The following is a 21,852-nucleotide window of genomic DNA, read 5'->3' as shown; positions in this document are numbered from 1 at the left end:
GGGGGGTAGACACGAATTTCAAAATCGTTAGGATTTATCTTCTAAAACCTCTTAATGGTTAGTATGAAAATTTTGAAGTGATCCGTGTAAACTTGAACAATATGTGGTTGATATAAGGAGAGATCATATTCAAATACTAAGTTAAATGATTTATAATATATGGATAAGGTTGAGTGTTTTATTCTTAATATAACCATTTTATCATCGTTATAAATAATTTAATCTAAATCGTTCATGTGAAGATATATGAGTGAGAATATCATATATTATTAGTTTCCATAAGGCTATCAAAAAAATATTTAATCTCTATTTATAAATCCGTTAATTGAAAATATTAATATTTCATAGGATAATTACATGCGACTTGATCTTAATATTGAGTAAGCTATGAACTCCAGTGAGGGCGGTGTTCTTTCATTTATATTGCTCAATATGATTTTTATAGCCAATTCAATATACTTTTAATATACTTTCGATGTTAACGAATAAACTTAATTCATCGTTAATGATATGGCTGCACATCAACAGATTTTGAAAATATCAAGTCTAATTTAAAAGGTTCATCGGATATATCTGGCCATCGGATATATCACCATAACGACAGTAAGTAGATTCGTTATTTAATATTTTGGACATATATGGTAGATGTTCTGAAACGCCNTTTTTTTTTTTTTTTTTAAATTTAGCTCCAACATTTGGAGGAACAAAAATGCTATCTGATCCTTCACCGAGAAGAGAAAAGCTCGAAGATTGATCAGCTCGTCAGCCACCCTATGAGGTTTCATTCACGAGCATACTATGCAGAACTTCTTGATGTTCGTGTAGATCTTGACCTATACATCTATTTGGGGTTATGTTGAGTTAATTTTCTAGAACTGAATTGGTTTGGTTCAAGTTTCGAGTTGACTAAACAAATTTTCGAGTTGACCCAAAAAAAATTATATTTATGGTGTGTCCGTTCATGTCTTTTTATATTATTTTATTTAGTTTATTTTTATGTTTGAGGATTTGGTTAGGTTGGGTTGTCAAACAATTTCAAGTTACTTGTGTTACAAACTCAAACCGCTCGAAATTTTAGGTTGATCAAAAAAATTCTCTCAACCCAACCCGAGTATATCTGTAGCTATTTTAAAGTTTGTTATGTCATCTTCTCAAGTTCTTCAAATATGGATGTCACCAATGGTCTAATTTATATTGGATCCAATTATGGATGTGTCGCCTTCTCAATTTCATTCAACTTTCTAAAAAGAACGAGTCATAAATTGACAAAAAAAGTATGAAATTAAATTTAACGATGAGAAATAAAGGTGGCTCTCCAACAACACGTCAAAGTTTGGTCGATTGTCGAGACCCCACCTGAGATCATACAATTCTATCTCGTAGAAATAGTGGAATCATGTCAAAGGGGTTATGAATCACAATCAAGTGTTATCGTTTAATTAATGGGCATGATAGCCTTCAACAAATAACATGAAGAAGACGACTAATGATTAAGATAAGACTAGGTAGGTGAGATAGCTAGAATTGTGGATCATAAAATCATGCGTATTAATCAAACAATCGATATCAAGTTCCAAAGTTCGAGCACCGATTCACCCAACGTAGAATTGATCAAGCAAAACATGTTTAACTATAGAGTTACTATGATTTAATCACCGAAAAAAAGGTGCACTTTATTGATATAGGTAGTAACTTTTAATTCTTGTAAGTCTCTCGTAGTCAGCCTATCCTTAAGATAGCTCTCATTCGGATGTGGTCTTAGTGGGAGAGGTACCACTTAGATACCTTTTGTAACGACCCATCCCTAAGATTCAGAATACAAATTTGACCTATGATTACCCTAATATTCTCCTACGAGATAGTCACATTTCTTACTCCTCTCTTCTAAGAATAAAAACTATCCCCACAGACCAACACAAATCTAAGGAAAATACCCAAGAGATCACCCAACATAGAATTGCTCAAAGCAAAGCAGACCTGACGAGTTCTTATGATTGAACCATTAAAAAAGAAGGTGCACATTGTCGGTATATATAATAGCTTTCAATTCTTTCAAGTATTTCTCAGTCATCCTATTCTTAAGATCGTTCTCATATAGACAGATCGTGTTTGGACACTCCAATTGAGATGACCTTAGCTAGAACAATAGACCTAAATGATGATATAATTATAGAGTTTTTGAATTTTTATGTCCTCAATCCACCTATAATGAATCTCGTAACGGGAGAGTGTTGAAGATATTTAGCATTGAACTATAATTTAACATATATATCATATTTGACTGTTTATTATACGCAAATATCTTGTATAATTGAAGATATTTAGCCTTTTATTATAATTTACCAAAAGTATCATATTTGTCTATTATCTCGATCCACCTATAATGGATCATTGTACTTGGGGAGGACGTGTCTTTTACACTTATAAGCAAATCAAAGAACATAAGAACATTGAGATTAGGCAAGAAGAAATTATTATTATCAAGAAAAATGATTGATGTATTTCATACGGAAGTAAGGTAACAAATCATTCATCTAATTATATCCCGTCATTGCCTATCAATGTCTTGAGTTGACTCATTTCTTCACCGCCCAACAAATTCGAAATATAAAAGTATTGCATGCATATCTTGAGAAAGACACTCATGATTTTCTTATTTTTGGAACTCTACATCTGACCGGCTTTTAGGAGTATTCATATGATTCCATAACCCGACCAACTCGAACTACCCAACCCAAACCATAAAGGTGAGTTGGGTTGAATTGTTGGAAAATCGAAAAATCGGTTCGGTTTGTAGGTTGACATTTTTTGGTCGGAAACCAAAAAATAGGATTACGATTCAATCCAACCCTACCTTAGTTCTTAAAATATTAAGAATATTTTTAACGTTTATAATCAATGTTAGTGATACATTGTGACTTTTATAGGTTCGATATTTAAATTTTATGAAATTTTAGTTATAAATTTAACGGATTATCACCCTTATACTTCAAACAATAGATTAATTCTAGCTTCAAACATGCTTGACAAATATGTTTAAAAGTTCCTAATACAAAAATTATATTTTGCTCATACATGATGAAAGTTGAATCTTGATTTTTTTCAAAAAAAGTTGACGGATCTGATCCATCTACCCCCAAAATTGGCCAGGCTGCGCCCAACTCCGACCCTCCCGAAAACCCATCTCAAGTTAATTCGGAAGAACAAGAGAGCAACGTCGAGAAGAAAAGGATAATTTCATTTGAAAGTAAGCAATTTGTTGTTCTAATCATTTTTTTTTTCTTTCGAATTATTGCTTTGAAAGGGTTTCCTTCTTAAATCCTCCAGATAAAGGTTTCCGTGTTCTTTCCCTTGTCCAATTTCTCATTTCTGTCTGTAATCCATTTGTGTTCTCTCAAATCTTCTTCTGTCATCCTCTGATACTTGCTCAATCGCCGGGAATTGATCTGTTTGTCTTTTCAAAAACCTAGGGTTTCGTCGAAGGGTTCGAGCATCCAATCAAGATTAAGAGGTTTCTGGGATCCGATCTTTGGAAGTCATGAGTGCGCAGAAGAAGAGGAATTTCCAGATAGAGGCTTTTAAACATCGGGTCGTGGTGGATCCAAAATATGCTGAGAAGACGTGGAAGATTTTGGAACATGCAATTCACGAAATTTACAATCATAATGCCAGCGGGCTTAGCTTCGAGGAGCTTTACAGGTTGCTTCTGCTTCTTTTCATCTCACTGGTATACTACGCCATGTTATTTCGTTCTCTCTTTGCCGCAACTTTTGTGGGTAACTAGAGATTGCAACTTGCATCATGAGTTTTGTATTGAAGCAGCGATTCTCAGATTACTTCTCTGTTGTGCCTATGTGTTTCTGAGAGTGGTTAGTGCTATTGCATCTTTGAGCCCTCGCTTAAAACGAGGAAAAGTTTCGATGTACAGGGCATGATAATTATTTGCAGTTCATCCTCATGTATGTGTCCGAGATGATCATCAATGGATCTGCTTATCAGGAGGATATTATCAAACTTAATGACATTAAAAGAATTTGGAGAAGTTGAATATCTGGGTTCATAGGCCTCATGGAAAGTTCTTGGAGTATTTGTTGAATCAAATGGCATAACAAGTCATTTATATAATCCTTCATTCATCTAGAATGTCATCGTATTATATACTCCTTTTCTTGGAGAAAGATGTCTCTAATCCTTCTTTTCTCTAGATGGGCAACTCATAAAATAATATTATAGTTCTTTCATCTAGAATTTCATCTTTCTCATCCCTTCCGATTGATGATTCCCATTGCGTTGGGTAATCTTAGAAAAATTATTGCAACCTCGCAGTTGATCAAGTGAATTTGGTATTTGACACTCATTTTGTTCAATGCCCTATTTCCTATACTCAATACATATCCATGTATCCTGGCATATTTTGTGTTTCTGTGGTGCAGTTGCAATGGATTAAGATTACATTAGATATGACCTTTTTCTATTACTTCTTGAACTTACTGATCAAGGTTGATATCCGCGTGGATTTATGTGATACTGAGATACAGGTAGGTTTTGTAAGGTTGATCCAAGTATAAGAGACGTGTGATTTTGATTATTATGTGTCGGGGATAGCTGAAAGCCCCATTAGACCGACAAATAAGCAGCAGTCTTTCAAGCCGTCTGCACTTCAAACTTGATTTGAAGCTTCTCCTTTAACTGCATCATTAAATAAAAAACATGATCAACCAATAAGTCCTTTTCTAGTACTTCAAGTTGTTCTCCACACTGGATTATCAGCCCTCCTTTAACTAGTATATCCCAGAAAAGAACTTATCATGATCATCTAGGAACCTTCTCTAGTTCAACTAGGAATAGACGGGATGGTTTCTATGATCTTTAGCTTTAGGAATTTGCAGAAGAACACTTTTTCCCCACATCATGAGAACTCCACCCTTGTTTCTTCCTTTATGATTGCCTTGGTCAAATCATATTGCTAAGGTCAGAAATCATGACGAGAAGTAGTGCACAATTAAGTAATTGAGGCTTCACATTCTGATTGTATTAGATATTTTTTGGTATGGGGTGTAATTTATTTGAGATGAAAAGTTTGAACAAACTTTGAAACGAAGTTTTTACTTCTCTCTCTCTATCAAGTATCAATAAAAATGCCATGTACTTTCCCTTTTGTAGGTTGTCTTGATCTTGTACAAATGCTAGTGCTTGGTAGATGATGGGCCTCAATTTTAGGGTTTAGTTGTAAGCAATAGACATTGAATGACATAAGTTAACTCATCATCGTTGTCAACCTCAATATATTCATATTCTCCCTCCTCTATGCTACTATTATGAGTCAGTCTTGTGAGCATTTATTCAGTGCCTTTTTGACTAGCATAGATGAGTGAGGTTGAACAACTCATTGGTAACACTTTCTGATGTGGGGCGAAGAATTGGAATTATCTATAGCTTGTTCCTTGTTAATGGAGAGGTAAATAACACATCTTGCATTTGGCAAGTTTGTTTCATTATTTACCCTTAGCGTGCTTGCGCAAATTTTTGTGTATCTAGAAATTTATCATAGTTTTATGCATGGTTACATTCCTCCACATAGAGTCAGTTCTCAAAAGATTGCTCATGGAGAAAAGTCAACTAAACAGGTGATGCTAGACCAAGCTCTTTCTTCCTTCTCTTCCTTCTCTTCTCTGATCCCAACAAATCATTACTCAAATGTTGCTCTGGTGATATTCATAATGGACTGATAAGACTTTGGTACCTTTGCAATCATAAAATTCTTCTTCCTAATTGAACAATGAGATTTTGGATTGGGTAACCTTTCCAGCCACTCTTTGTCAAACATTCACAAGTTGTTCTTCTTGTTGAAGATTCAAACTTCCGAAGTTTTTTAGTCATTGTATCTAGTGTTTTATAATTATTGTGAGATTCCACATCGGTTGGAGAGGGGAACGAAACATTCTTTATAAGGGTATGGAAACCTCTCCCTAGCAGATGCGTTTTAAAAACCTTGAGGGGAAGCCTGAAAGGGAAAGCTCAAAGAGGACAATATCTTTTAATGGTGGGCTTGGGCTGTTACAAATGGTATCAAAGGTAGACACTGGGTGGTATGCCAGCGAGGACGCTGAGCCCCGAAGGGGGTGGATACCCGGCGGTGTGCCGGCAAGGATGCAGGGTCTTGAAGGGGGTGGATTGTGAGATCCCACATCGTTGGAGAGAGTTACGAGTGCCAACGAGGACGCTGGGCCCGAAGAGGGGTGGATTGTGAGATCCCATATCGGTTAGAGAGGGGAACGAAGCATTCTTTATAAGGGTATGGAAACCTCTCTCTAGCAAACACGTTTTAAAAACCTTGTGGGGAATCCCGAAAGGAAAATCTCAAAGAGGACAATATCTGCTAGTGGTGCGCTTGGGCTGCTGCCGTGGTCCTATTAATAACGAGATACTTCTGTCTTGAAATCGAAGTTAGTGACTAAGTTTGACAATTCTCCCACTTAAGCATTCTTGTGGTGTTTCAATGCAGTTTCTCTCCAATCACCTTCAGCTTTAACTACATTATCCTTTTAGTGTTGCCATGTTCCAGCCATGGTTGATGGAGCTCCGATACCAAGTATATGCAACTCAATTTTTTATTACTGCTGATCTATTATTTCCTTTGGATTAAAAAGACTGATACCATTGTTTGAACTTAATAGGCATCAAGCTAGGGTTGTAGTAGTTAATATGATGTTTAATCTGGCTATAGGCTATCTTATCAAGAACAAAAAATCTGGCTACTGACTACAATAGGTAGCTAGTAACCATGCTGTCGTAAGTTTTTCCTACTTCACGGTTCATCTTGAATTTCTACACATTTTAGCTGACTACAATTTGTAGCTAGCATAATTATGCTTTGGATCTTTCCTTTCCTTTTTAGAGAAAGTGTATGGCTGCAGGCTACAACATTTCTATTCTGTCAAGTTCCCTATTTCTAAGCTTGTTAGGTGATTGTGATTATGTTTTTTGCGGACATTGTTTGCAAGTACTTAATCTCTGCATACATGTTTTTTTTTTTTTGGTTCAATTTAGTATCAAATTGTAGCAGCAATCATATTAATGTGGTTCCTTCCTAGAGTTTGCTTTCAATTATTATTATTATTTTTTTCTTTATGTTTTATAATCTTGGAAGGATGAATTGCATTAGGGTTAATCTCTTTCGTCGGTACAAGTACCATCAAGTGTTGCAACTCTTTTCGAAAGAAAAGTTCAAAAACTTTCATTGGGCTAAAATCGGTACAGAAGGATCACAAGTTGGAAATTTCTGTTTATAGAAGCAAAGAGGTTGGTGGTCTCTGTCTTGAAAACTTGAAAAAAAGGAACATTGCTTTTGTAACCAAGTGGAATTGGATTTTTTCTTAGAGAAAACTTGCTATGGAGATTCCTAGTGGATGGAGCTCACAAGGAAAACATCAGTAAAAGAAGCCCATTCCATGGAATTTCATAAACAAAATGCAGATAGCCCGTGGAAAAATATCTTGATTCCAAGGTCGGAGATAGGAGCAAAGTGCTATTTGGGTAACACAAAATGGCTATGGGGAATATCCTCGTAAGGAGGAGAGATTCTTGACAATCTACCTGGTGAAGACATGAAATTGTGTAAGATTAGAAACTGCAGGAAGGAAGAGAACAAATGTGTGATGCCTGAATTCTAGAAGAGTCTTGAACGACAGAGAACTGACGACTGGTTGTAACTTTATTCTAGAAATTCCATCTTTGCTCACAAGAAGATTCATTAATCTTGAAAGGAGATCCGTTGAGAATTTTTGCCACAAAATCAATTTTCCATATTATCACACAGAAACAAATTCCCAGCCAATTCTCCTATGGTTGCTGTTTGAAGCAATCAAAAGTTTAAATCTCCTAAAGAATTTAAAACTCTTTTGTTTGGAATTTGGCTCTTGGAGGCGGTAAAAGAAATTTCCGTGTGTACCTCCACCCTAGCATATGCAGCCTCTTTGAAAAAGAAGAGGAAAATGGTTACCATTTCTATTTTGACTTTGATTATAATCAGAAGGTAAGGGGCTGGATTTAAACTGATTTCAACCTTTCTTGGTGTTCGGTCGATGAAATAGTTTACTTCATCTTCGTGGCAGCCTCTTTTCAAGTGTGAAAGCTCTTGCTATTTGGGTGATAGGAGCAAAGGATATCCTTTGGCTGACATGATGAGAGAAATTTTTAGAATCTTTTTTATAAGAAAAATTGAGAGGAAACATGTGAGTTACCTTACTTGAACACCTCAACATGGTTCACTCTTTCCATTCTTTATTAATTTTAATTCTTTTGTTATTAACATTAAATGAATAGGTTTTTCCTTTGTTTTCCTTTTGTACTTTTTATTTTTTCAATGAAAAGAAGGTGGAGCCCTGCTGCTCTAATCACCCCTGTTGCTCTAACACCCTCTGTATGCATGTAGGATATAAGCGCACAGGGTCCAAATGTATACTTGTTTTTTTTTATAATTATAATCACATCTATAGATTATTTTGTCAGATCCCTTTCGAAATTCTCATACAAAGTTTGACCAATCAAATCTTTTTTATTTTCTGCCCAAGGTGATATTGAGTATTGCATAACCATATTCGAACTGAAGCTAGGAGGATGGACTTCTCTGTGTGCGTAGTTGAAATTAACTCATTTTTTTGTTCAACTTGTGCTTTGTGCAAATTAAAAAGCCAAGTGAGAATGATTCGAGTGTTAACAATACAGTACTCGAAGATGTTTCTGTCTCTTTTTATATTTTCAGTGAACATTGGATGATAATTTCACTTCTGTCAGATATCCGAAAAAATTATTTTTAGAATTATCATTTGACATAATGCATCGGCTTCTAATATTTTTGCTCAAATCAACTTGTTGAAGCTGCATATCAGCTAGTTTATCATATATTTTCAACTTTTTTTTTTCTTTGATTTTAAATTATTTTTCTGCTCTAGTATAATTGGAACCATGTTGCTTTTATTACTTTCAATCCTTCTCGTGGGTGTGCATTCATGTAAAAAGATTTTATCTCCTGATGATTCAGCATCTTATGCATTTAGGAACGCATACAATATGGTGCTGCACAAATTTGGGGAAAAACTTTACTCTGGACTTGTGACCACAATGACATTTCATCTGAAAGAAATATCCAAAGCAATTGAAGCCGCTCAAGGAGAACTTTTCTTGGTAGAATTGAACAGGAAATGGGCAGACCATAACAAAGCTTTGCAAATGATCCGAGACATATTGATGTACATGGATAGAACTTTCATCCCAAGCACTCACAAAACTCCGGTTCATGAGCTTGGTTTGAATCTATGGAGGGATGTTGTCATCCACTCTAGCAAAACCCAGACCAGGCTCCGAGATACTCTTCTTGAACTTGTGCACATGGAAAGAAGTGGTGAAGTTATAAACAGGGGTTTAATGAGGAACATTATAAAAATGCTTATGGATTTAGGCTCTTCTGTATACCAAGAAGACTTCGAAAAACATTTTCTTGATGTCTCTGCAGATTTTTATCGTCTCGAGTCTCAGCAATTTATTGAGTCTTGCGACTGTGGGGATTATTTGAAGAAGGCTGAGAGACGCTTGAATGAAGAGATAGAAAGGGTGTCCCATTACTTAGATGCTAGAAGTGAACCTAAGATAACCAGTGTCGTGGAGAAAGAGATGATAGAAAGTCACATGCAGAGATTAGTCCATATGGAAAACTCAGGATTAGTATTTATGTTTGTTGATGATAAATATGAAGATTTGGGCAGAATGTATAACTTGTTTCGTCGTGTATCGAGTGGACTCTCTATAGTAAGAGATGTTATGACATCATACATCCGTGATACAGGTAAGCAGCTGGTAACAGATCCTGATAGGATAAAAGATCCTGTGGATTATGTGCAGCGACTCCTTGATTTGAAGGATAAATATGATAAGGTTATTAGCATGGCATTCAACAATGACAAGACGTTCCAAAATGCCTTGAATTCCTCATTTGAATATTTTATCAACCTGAATGCTCGCTCCCCAGAATTTATCTCTTTGTTTGTAGATGACAAGCTTCGCAGAGGATTGAGAGGGGTCAGTGAGGAGGATATCGAAATTGTGTTAGACAAGGTTATGATGCTTTTCCGTTATCTTCAAGAAAAAGATGTATTCGAGAAATATTACAAGCAACACTTGGCCAAGAGGCTTCTGTCCGGAAAGACTGTCTCTGACGATGCTGAAAGAAGTTTGATTGTTAAGCTTAAAACAGAGTGTGGGTACCAATTTACCTCAAAGTTGGAGGGTATGTTCACTGATATGAAAACATCTCAGGATACGATGCAGGGTTTCTATGCGAGATTTGGTGCCGAGTTAGGAGAAGGACCCACGCTAGTTGTGCAGGTCCTCACTACAGGTTCATGGCCAACTCAGGCTAGCACAACTTGCAACCTTCCTTCAGAAATTCTTGGGATATGTGAGAAATTCAAAAGCTACTACCTTGGGACGCATACTGGGCGAAGATTATCTTGGCAAACAAATATGGGGTCAGCCGATCTGAAAGCAACCTTCGGTAAGGGTCAAAAGCATGAGTTGAATGTTTCCACGTATCAAATGTGCGTGCTAATGCTGTTCAACAATGCGGATAGCTTGAATTATAGAGACATTGAGCAGGCCACAGAGATTCCGGCTGTAGACTTGAAAAGATGTCTACAGTCATTGGCATGTGTGAAAGGAAGGAATGTTCTTCGGAAGGAGCCAATGAGCAAGGACATTGCTGAAGATGATGCATTTTTCTTCAACGACAAGTTCACGAGCAAGTTGTACAAGGTGAAAATCGGTACTGTGGTTGCACAAAGGGAGTCCGAACCTGAAAACCAGGAGACACGACAGAGGGTAGAGGAGGATCGAAAACCACAGATAGAGGCAGCAATCGTTAGAATAATGAAGGCAAGGCGGGTATTGGATCACAATAACATCGTCACGGAAGTCACAAAGCAGCTGCAGTCAAGGTTCCTTCCAAACCCTGTTGTGATTAAAAAACGAATAGAATCTCTAATCGAGAGGGAGTTTTTGGAGAGGGACAAAGAAGATAGAAAATTGTACCGTTATCTTGCGTGAAGAATGCGCGACGATTGGCGTTAATGTGTCGAAAACTTTATGCTACGGGCTCATATTGTTATAACTTTGATGAGTTGAAATATTTACCATTGAATTGCTGCCTGCAGGGTTGGGTTGGTTAGATAGATGAAACTGTCATCTCTCTATTTCCCAGCTCGCTCTTTCCCTTAACGCTGCTCTTGATCTTATAAATGCCCTACTGCTTCACTGGATGTGGAATCCAAAGTGAAAGGTGGTTTGTGAAGGTTTTAAAGGCGATATGTTCCACAAGGAAGGTCTGGAGTACAAACTTGTACATTGTATTTTCTTGGATTTCTATATGCTATATATATATATATATATATGATATGCTTAGGCAAACTTGTTCAATTTATGAATGATTAGAATGCCACTTGGTTTGAACTTTTGGTGCAAACTCTATGATTTGATTTGGCTCCTTGCCTTTTGATGTGGAGAGAAATATGTCAATGGGCTACTTTGTTTAATTTCTTCCTTCCTACTCTCCCCTACTCCCTTTTATTTATGTTGTTATACTTTTGTCAAACAAAGATATTATACTTTTCTCAACCTAAGATAATCGCAATCGTAATTACCAAATAGCCTGAGTCGGTCGTTATATCCAATATGATATCATATGATGATGAGTTTACTATCCGAAAGAAGAAGAAAATATAGTACCTCCAAAAAATTCAATGTACAAGTGAGTAATTGATTAGAAATCAACAGGGAAAAAGAAAGAAAGAAGGTTCTAAATGTATTTTTGTGTTTATGAAATGAATTCTACTCAATTTGTTCCTACACCAAATCAATTGATCTGTTGTTATTCTTGACATTTTTAGTACTCTTCCAACCAATTTCATATCCATTTCACTGAAGAAACTCACTGCTCCTTCTGTTTCTTCATCTTCTTCATTTTTCTTCAACTTCTTTAGGATGCAATGCCCACTCCTCATTTTTTCCTTTACCTTCCTCTCTTTCTGCAGTACCGAAACATCCAAACAAAACCGATCGACATTTAGAGGCTTTAAGTTTAAAAAACGTAGACTTGAATGATCTAACTAAAACAAAAACGAACCTTTTGGAGATCAACTTGGATCTCGGTCAGAAGTTGCATGTCTGTAGGGTCTTGAAGTTCAACTTGGAACTTTTTCGGGCGCTTTAGGGTTGCGGTGGGGTTGTGAACTTTATCTGCTCGAATGAATTGCGAGATAACTCTTATTGATTCTTGTAAGATCTCTACAAGCATATCGTTTGTGATTGCTTCATTCTCGTGATCTCTCAATTGTCTTGCTTTTCTCCGATCCCTCGTTTTATCCTCTACGAGAAAAAGAATCAAATTAGCTGAGGAACCTATAGAAATAGAAATATACGTAAGAGAATTGAAGATAGATACCTCTGATGACTGGAACTTGAAGAAGATTACGAACAACGCATCGTTGCTTGACGTAATTCTCAACTCTCGGACCCTCGAAAGCTTCATTCTCCAAGAATCTTTCCAAGAGAACTTGAAAGTGTTGGAACTCACCAGCAACTTCATTGTAATGGTGAAGTCCATGAGGCTCAGATTCCCACAAATCCAAAGCCTTTCCATATTGCCATTGAATGAACTCCCAAGAAAGACACATTTGAGCCACATAAACCATCTCCAAATCACAATGAACTTCTCTTATGAAATCCTTCATTGGGTCCACTTGACATTTCTTTTGTCTGTATAGCCTTAGAACAGATGTGATGGATGGGGATGAAGATTTGGTGTTGCTAGAAAATGACTTTAGTGGGTCCTTTGATTGCAAAACCCCTATCATATTTCAAACAAATTTTGTCAAAAATTGACGAAATCATTCCTGTTATGAATTTCGACCAACATTTAATGACTATGCAACCTCTGGAAATTATCACTATACACCGACCCGAGTCATTTCAACATGCTTTGACATCACTGACATGTTTTCAAAGACAATTTCTAGGAAGTCACCAAACATAGAATTGCTCAAAAACTAAGAACACTTAACTATGAAGTTTCTATGATTAAGCTACAACATAAATCACCTTTCTCGTTAGGATGTGTAGTCTTGTTTCATTCGTGTATCTATCTTCTCTTCTCCTCAAACGTCCCAATTACACTCTCTCTAACAACATTAAGAAAAATTTCAAAAAAACTTTCCACTTCCAACCAAAGTTCCAAAATAAAAATTAAAAATGGGAACTTTTCTCCTTCCTAAGAAACTTCCAACACCAAATTAAAAAAAAACAAATGAAATTTTTTTGAATGTGAAACCAACCCCCTCTTTCTCTCTAATTTGTTCAACCAAACTAAGGTAAAACATACCCATCATTCAAAATCACAAATTTTGTAACCAAAACAGAGGAAATCAAATTCAAAATAAAATTTTAAAGAAAATGAAGAACAGCAAGAACAGCAAGAACAGCAAGAACTCACCCATTGCATACATCTTCTGGTAATTCAAGATGTCCAATTTCCTCATGCGCTCTCTGTAACTTCTGTAGAAACTATGAAGCTCCTCCATTAAATCTCCACGTTTAAACCTTTCATCAATCTTCCATGGCTTCAGTTCTTCCATTATCTTCGGCGACTCTGATTCTTCAGAAATGGTGGGCAGCCCCGACGCCCTCACTTTCTTCAATTCCATTTTCAACTGTTCTATCAGTTCTTGATGTTCCCACTCTGTTTCCAATCCATTCAACTCCTCCTCCTCTTCTTCCTCCCCCCACTTCTCCAATTCTTCGTTGGTTTCCTCGTCCGCCTCGTACCCACCCATCTTCAAATTCATATCATAATCGGACACAAAATCTGTTTCCCTTTCATCTCTCTGTTTCAGTTCACTCTGTTTCTCCGCCATTTGTTCTTCTCTGGAGTTCGTAGAGCTAAGCTCTGCCGTTTCTCCGATGACTTCAGATTCTGGAATTTCGCCGGAAATTTCATAGCTCACTGTAATCGTTTGAGAATCCAAAACTTTCCCGGAAAATTCACGAATGGAGAAATCCCCTGTTCTGGGAATCTCGTAATTCGAACAAGAATTCAAAACCTCCACCGTGAAGCTCGGAATTTCAGGTTCTTCCACGAAGTGGCTCGTACTCTTCTCCGGCAAAAACTCATATCTGTTACTCAATGAATCCAATCTCTCACAACCCAAATTTTTCTTATTTGATTTGGTAAATTCTTCATAAGTTTGAAACCTGAAACTGAAGACAAACTCATTCGTTCCCTTTTCATCTGAAACCTCAGGAGCTCCACCGCCGCTGGTCTCCTCCTCCGGCGGCTGTAAATCATCACAACCACCACCATCATCAACAAGAACAACATCAGAAATTTCCATATTCCTCCCACCATCAAGAGGCCTATGAAAATCCGAAAACCCCATGATTAAAAAAAGAAAAAAAAACAAGTTTTTTTTTTAAGAAAATGAAGAACAGGACACAATCTCAAAGAACCCACCTGAAGAGGAAGCTAAAAAGAGAGAGAAAGAGGGAGGAGAGAGAAAGCAAGAGAGAGAAATGATTGAAAGACGCCATAAGCAGAGAAAACAAAAACAGGGGAAGAAGGAACAGAGAATCAAGAGAAGAAGCAGCCATTAAAAGATCAAATCCATGGATTTCTGAAAAAGGGTCATCGAAACTGTGATATCCAGTTTGAAATTAAGTGGGAAAGAAGAAGAAGAAGGGGACATATCACCAATGGGACCTAAAAGGAGGATAAATTTACAGAAAACAACCGTTGAGCGACTCTTCTGCGAAGGATTTGAACAAATCTTTGGAGTTTTTTAGGAGAAAAATTAGAAGTTTGGGGATTGCTTAAGATGAAGGGATGAAGAAATTTTTTGGTTATGTGGTTTGGTTTCGTTCATCAGTTCTTGAGGGCTTTGTCTTACCTTCCTCTTTCTTCATCGGACATCATAATTTTCAGGAGAGAGAAAGAATGTCTACAAAGTCGGTTTTAGAATACAGAGTACAGTTAGGGTTCATTTATATTTTTGTTGATGTATTAGTATACCCATTGCCTTGCATTTTCTTTTCTTTATTGTGACTTGACCGGTCAATTCGAGATGGGAATGAAATATTTTTTTCTAGTCATTTTAAAATCGTGAGTTGACGACAACCGCTTAATGAGCCAAAACAGATAATATCTTCCACTAGTGGGTTTAGACCGTTATAAATGGTATTTGAGCAAGACATTGAACAGTGTTCGCCCCAAATGGATGAATTAGGAGGTCCCACGTCGGTTGGAGGGGACAGTATGCGCTCCAAATGGGTGAATTGGGAGATCCCACCTCGGTTGGAGGGGACAGTGTGCGCCCAAACCCAAATGGGTGAATTGTGAGATCCCACCTCGGTTGGAGGGGAAAGTGTGCACCCAATAGGTGGATTGTGAGGTCCCACCCAATAGGTGGATTGTGAGGTCCCATCCTTTTGAGGGATACGACTATACGACTATACGACTATACGACTATACGACTATACGACTATACGACTATACGACTATACGACTATACGACTATACGACTATACGACTATACGACTATACGACTATACGACTATACGACTATACGACTATACGACTATACGACTATACGACTATACGACTATACGACTATACGACTATACGACTATACGACTATACGACTATACGACTATACGACTATACGACTATACGACTATACGACTATACGACTATACGACTATACGACTATACGACTATACGACTATACGACTATACGACTATACGACTATACGACTATACGACTATACGACTATACGACTATACGACTATACGACTATACGACTATACGACTATACGACTATACGACTATACGACTATACGACTATACGACTATACGACTATACGACTATACGACTATACGACTATACGACTATACGACTATACGACTATACGACTATACGACTATACGACTATACGACTATACGACTATACGTAACAAGTTAAAATTACTACCAATGGGTTTAAACTGTTACATTAAATATTCAATTTTCGTTAGGATTATAGTTTTATTTCTAGTTATGATCATAAGTCTAATTAGTTTTACAAGAGCAATCGTAACAATACAAGGGTGTGAATTGCTATAAATATTTGGTTCATGAATACGTTTGGTATATTCTCCACTTCGATTCATGAATCTATCAGATTCATTTGGTTCATCTCCTATAGATGAATCATATTAATTAATGTATGAGTATTAGTGTTGCTTTGATTCAGGTATGAAAATTAGTATTATTAGGCTTATATAAAAGTTTGTCTAGCATTGTTTTGAGACATGAAGTCATTGTCATTTTGAATTTTCCTAGAGACAATTAGGAGGAACTTTGTAAATGAGACGATACACTTGATAAATACTTTGATTATAGTAATTACACATCACTCGTAGATATAGAAGAATTTCTTCTCTGAACCACGTAAATCGTTGTTTCTTTATTCATTTATGTTCGTGGGTGTGTAAGTGCAATCGATCATCATATTTCCACTTCCGTCACAACAAACAAACAAATCAAATATAGAGTGACAATCAAATCTCCATTATTTTGAGTTTTCTTCTATGCTCCAAAATCATCTCTTAACCTCCTATTTTGTAATTTTGTATTTAGGTCAGAATCTCCAAGTTTATCCCCTCATGACGACGTTCCAAAACGATGAATATACAGAGAGAGTCCATAAGCATCTTGATCTCTTCTATCTCCCCTCGACATACATTGACTAATTAAGAAGAATATCATGATTTTTTAAGTAAACAATACTATCTCCATTGGTACGAGATCTTTTGAGAAAATCAAAAGCAAAACTACGAGAACTTATGATCAAAGTGAACAATATCATACTATTGTGGATATCCATCATTCCTAACATGATAGAATCTTCAAGTGTCGTCAAAAGTATAATCAAAGGTAAATTAAGCGTCGAACACAAAATGTACTTTGTTTCAGGACTTCAGAAAAGGAGTCGAGCGTTGATTAAGGAGAGGTCCGTGTAGTCAAAGGCGGTAATGGAAGAATGGTATTGGGTGTTAGAATTGTCGTACACGTTTTTAAGTTTCAACAAAAGTGGGTTCACCACAATATCAATAAACACGTGTCCAATCACATTCACACGTCATTACTTTATTCTTTTTTTTTAGAATTCTTTTAAATTTCAAATTCTAATTTTGCGGACTTTTCTCTTCAAACACTTAAAAATCCATTAATTGAATTCAATTCAACTTTGAATATGACATTTATTTGGAATTTCCATTTTTAAATTTTCAGTTATATTTTTCTAATTTAATCCATTTCTAGCATTATTTTTTTTTGTTTATACGTTAATTCCACGTAATGCTTTGACTAATATTTTCTAATTTACCCAATTAATTAAATTGTTGTAGCATTTATTAGCAATAATTTAATAATTTAGTAATATAGAAATTAAATTAAGTTCTTAAATACGAAGACAAATTAATATTAAAAATTTCAAGAGTAAAAGATGAGAATTAAATGTAAATTTATAGTCAATTATGTTGGTTTTAATTTGGTGCTGTAATTGTAAATATGATATTTAATATATAACTGCATGTGCCCACCAAAATAATTATGTAATAAAAGTAGAAATAATTGAGCCTTTTATGATATGAAAATATGTGCAAGTACAAAATCTAAATAATTTAAATGACGAGTAATAAATGAAAATGAAAAACTACGAAAACATAAATTTGTAGGTCGGTTAATACTTACTATTTTTCGAATGATTTTTAGGTAAACAAACGGATGTGATGGAGGAGTGACAAGTAAAGTTGTTAGAACATGCTACGAGCATTTTTTTTTTTTTTTTATGTTTTTGACTCAATATTTCCACTTTAATTTATTTTGTGTAAGAAAACTTTTAGTTTACGGAGACTAATGAAATTGTGGACTCGTGATTTTCAAATTTTGTAATGTTGGTTGCGTGTATAAATTCGTGTAGGTGTTAAAGTGATTGGGTATTTTGACGTTACTAGATGTTAGGTGAGTCCGACTAAAATAGGTTTGAAATGGTTGGAGTCGCACCAAATATGTTACGATTATTATGATTAACATCAACGACGGGAGTGATATCTTTTGTGCAACATGACGGAGAAGAGGCATCAAATATCGTCATTCGAGGTTCAATATATAAAATAGTGTAGGTAACACTTATATGGACTAACATTATTCATCATCATCAAATTTGTATTGATAATATATGATTATTATTGGAGTAATGGTGTTACAATATAGAAATAACCTATCATTGTCAATGGGCCTAACCTTTTTAGGTCCATTAATAGACCTTGCAGGCCCTTAAACATGGGCCCTCGTGATATAACTCCAACGAGCCAAGCAAAGATAGTATGCCATGAGTCGTGTAATTTGGATTCGGGTTTGAAATTTGGATTAGACATTTGATAGCTGATAGCTCGTGCATTCTCCTCTGACATAATCATGTTACATACTTCTTGCTTGTAAGAGTGAGAACTTATCTTCACAAACGAACACGATAAGTATACTTTGTTTTCACTCACATACATTTTAGGAAAATTTTCAAGGATCAACGTAGAATTGCTCCAAGCAAAGGANAAAAAAAAAAAAAAAAAAAAAAAAAATACTTTATTGGTACAAGTAGTGACTTTTAAAAAAATGATCTCTCATTCAGATATAGTATCGGTTTATCCATGTACTCTTCTTTTACTCATGTCTTTGATGAGGTGGAAACTCGAATCTCTTTCTTTGTGATATATATGTTCAGATATAGTCTCAGTTCATTCATATATGAATGTTTGTGAATTCAATTGTACGTACTTATAGGACAAAAACTTTTAAAAACAGGGTGAATTGTAAATGAGATATAATTGTTCGTATGGGTTTCCACATGGGCAACACCCAATTTTCTTGCTACTTTAATTTAAAGATGTCAATTCTTCCCCGACACACATACACTTACCAAATTAATTAATGATAAAAATTGATATGATTTCTTGAAATAATAATAAAAAAATGTGATACTTTTCTAGTAAACGAAGGTAAAGAAATGAATTGAGATCTTATTTAAGAAAGTCAAAAGTCACTACTTATACAACAAGTTTTCATTAACTTGAAAAGAGATTTGTTTTACCGCCAATGTTCACGGTGCTCGGTGGAGCATAAGATTTTGTTGTCTATAGTAATGCTTTATAGAAATAAGCTAGGTTATGTCTTAATGTAGCATGGTAAGGTCATCTCCGACGTTATCTACCTGTTAAGGGTTTAAGAATGTAATTACCTATTCATGATTTGGAATTAGCACTTATGGTCTTTGTTTTAAAGACTTAGAGGCATTATTTGTAGGAGAGAATTGAAATTTTTAGACATCATAAGAGCCTGAAGTACTTTTTCACGTCAAAAGAACTAAACATGAGATAGCGCAGATGAGTGAAGTATGTTAAGGATCATGATGTATTATCATCTATATTAGGAAAACGTGGTTGTGGATGCCTTGAATAGGAAAATAGCATCACTCTAATCAACGATAATGTTTGTATACATACAAAATTAGAATGTGCTAAGATAGTCATAGTAATAGGAGAATGGTGGTACATTTAGCTTAGTTATTTCACCTAATATTGAGACAACGTATCATAGATAATTGATGGATCCTCGTTTTGCTGAAGTTTTGCCCTCAAATAGAGTCGAATATGTTCTCTTTAGCCTCCAATATTAGTCACATTTGGCCAAGGTGCTTGTGTGTCTAAAAACTTTGAGCTTTGGAATGAATTATTAGCTGAAGCTCACAATTTTCTATTCTATATCCATTAGGGTAGTAAAAAGATGTATCAAATAATACTATTAGTTGTATAATATGATGATGAGTATAATATACAATGTCAATAAATGTTTAGTTTGTCAAATTTTTTTTTTTTTTTTTTTTGTAGTCATAGAATGGTCAAACAATAGAAATGAGAGGAAGTATTTCATCATCGTAATTTGAGTTATTACCGAAAGGCTCACCAAGTCTATCACATTTGTTTTAGTAAGGCTACTTAATAGAAAAAAATGACTTTTGATTATGCTGGTCAAATACGTTTGGAATTCGGGTAAAATGTAGTGTTGCCTTTTATCCTCTCACTAATGGTTAGATTCAATGACTAAATTAGACCTAAGAAGACATGTTACAAGCTTATGCATTGGATCTTACAAGTAGATGGAATACTCATCTACATACAAGAGGGTTGGTGTAACGACCCGGGAAAGAAAGAAAAAAATAATAATATATATAATAAATAAATAAAAGAGGAAAACGAGAAAACGAGAAAACGAGAAAAAAAAAATAAAAAAAACAAAAACTCAGTCGCCGGAAAACCCGCGAGTTTTCTGGCGACCGCCGAGTTTCGCGGAACCCATGCGAAACGACGGCCACAACACGCCCAGCCCTCAGCCCACGACACCCAGCACCATCAGGATACCTGCAAAGAGAGAAAAGACAGAAACTACAAGAGAGAGAGAGACTTCGAAAAAAAAAAATCGGCGAGTGTCCAGTTTCTCCGACGAACCCTCAAACCGACACCAAACGACCTGTTACCACCACGAGAAGGGTCCCTAACGAAAGCACGATAACTCAAGGTGCGTTCTGTGCTTCTTTGTAAACGCCGTCGTCGGTAACCGAGGTTGGAAAATTGGGTTTTTCCTAATCGTTCATAGATCTATGGTTTTAGGAACCTTTAGGCCGCAAGACTTCCAGAAAAGAAAGAAGGACGACAAATAAAGAGGAAGAGGAAGAGAGAGGACCGAAATCGGCAACGAAAACGCCATGGGAAGGAGAGAGAGAGAAAGCTCACCGGAAAATCGGCCGAAGTCGGGTAAGGAAGACGAGACCCACGGATCCGGGTCAACCCGAACCCAAAACCCGAGAGGGTCAGCCCATTCTTTCCTCGGCCTCTGCCTTCGGCCTAGCCCAACTACAGCGGCCCAAACCTCAGACCAGCCCAGAAGTTACGGTTCAATTGAACCAACCCGAGACCAGACCCACGGTCCAATCGAGCCGACCTGTAACCCAAAAAAAAAACTTTAGGCCCAACTGTAGTCTTGGCCCAGTAGCCTCCGCAGCCCGCGACCCGAACCGGACTGCGATCCGCGCTTCGACCCGATGCTACCGCGCGACGTGGCTCGCTCTGCTGCTGCCACGTGTCACATAGCGGCGCAGGCGGTCCCTCGGCTCGGCTCGGGCTCCCTCCAGCGACGTTCCAGCGGCTGCTCGGCTCGACTCGCTTGTTTTCAGCCCGGTTTCCACTGTTCCGACCCTCCCGGATCTGTTTTCGGCCCCGATTAAGGTATCCGAGGCCGTTTTAGAGCCGTATTTCACAATTAAATTATAGGTAAATTAATTGTGAAATACTAACGAAAAAGTGGTGAACGGTGTGATAGGAAACAAACCCCAGCGAAGTAGGAAGCAGCTCTCACGGAACGGGAGCTTACGTTTAGCTATTTAGGGAGTACTTCGGCCGAGGCCAACCAAGTAAGTGGCCTTACTATAGGATAGGCTAAATAAATTATATGATGCTTGATGATATGTGCCAGTATATACATATTTTGTTGAGTGACGCTTGATATGTTTGACGCACGTTGTGGCATTATGATGAGCATGATGATTGCATGATTTTTACCTTAATATGATGATGTTTTCCATATTGAGCATGCTAGATGATGATGAGTGCCATATTGCATCATGTCGTTAGATCGACGTAGGACACAACCCTAAGA

At 36.5% G+C, this 21,852-nt stretch overlaps 2 protein-coding genes and 1 long non-coding RNA gene across 5 annotated transcripts; 2 read left to right on the top strand and 1 right to left on the bottom strand.

Annotated features, from left to right (window-relative positions):
* Positions 1–3,095: 3,095 nt before the first annotated feature.
* Positions 3,096–11,580, top strand: LOC111793073 (cullin-3A-like). 2 transcript variants are annotated; one of them, XM_023674786.1, is made up of 3 exons: positions 3,096–3,247; positions 3,471–3,699; positions 9,060–11,580. In XM_023674786.1, the coding sequence occupies exons 2-3, from the start codon at positions 3,539–3,541 to the stop codon at positions 11,098–11,100; spliced, it is 2,202 nt and encodes a 733-aa protein (XP_023530554.1). In that variant the 5' UTR covers positions 3,096–3,247; positions 3,471–3,538; the 3' UTR covers positions 11,101–11,580. The 2 variants fall into 2 exon arrangements, with proteins under 2 accessions (XP_023530554.1, XP_023530555.1); XM_023674787.1 differs by lacking the exon at positions 3,096–3,247 and adding an exon at positions 3,252–3,333.
* LOC111793074 lies at positions 6,318–8,414 on the top strand. Its single transcript, XR_002814871.1, has 2 exons — positions 6,318–8,035; positions 8,115–8,414. It is a non-coding gene; the product is annotated as an uncharacterized LOC111793074 (long non-coding RNA).
* A 148-nt stretch (positions 11,581–11,728) lies between the features above and the next one.
* Positions 11,729–15,065, bottom strand: LOC111792173. Of its 2 annotated transcripts, none has more exons than XM_023673506.1 (5): positions 14,558–15,065; positions 13,541–14,460; positions 12,494–12,898; positions 12,176–12,417; positions 11,729–12,077 (listed from the first exon to the last, which is right to left on the bottom strand). In XM_023673506.1, the coding sequence occupies exons 1-5, from the start codon at positions 14,692–14,694 to the stop codon at positions 11,820–11,822; spliced, it is 1,962 nt and encodes a 653-aa protein (XP_023529274.1). In that variant the 5' UTR covers positions 14,695–15,065; the 3' UTR covers positions 11,729–11,819. The 2 variants fall into 2 exon arrangements, with proteins under 2 accessions (XP_023529274.1, XP_023529275.1); XM_023673507.1 differs by having other exon boundaries at positions 14,991–15,028.
* Between the last annotated feature and the right edge of the window lie 6,787 nt (positions 15,066–21,852).

The sequence above is a fragment of the Cucurbita pepo genome, chromosome LG04 (genome assembly GCF_002806865.2).
Source record: "Cucurbita pepo subsp. pepo cultivar mu-cu-16 chromosome LG04, ASM280686v2, whole genome shotgun sequence".
NCBI classification, from domain to species: domain Eukaryota; kingdom Viridiplantae; phylum Streptophyta; class Magnoliopsida; order Cucurbitales; family Cucurbitaceae; genus Cucurbita; species Cucurbita pepo.
This window is presented reverse-complemented; position numbering and strand designations above follow the sequence as displayed.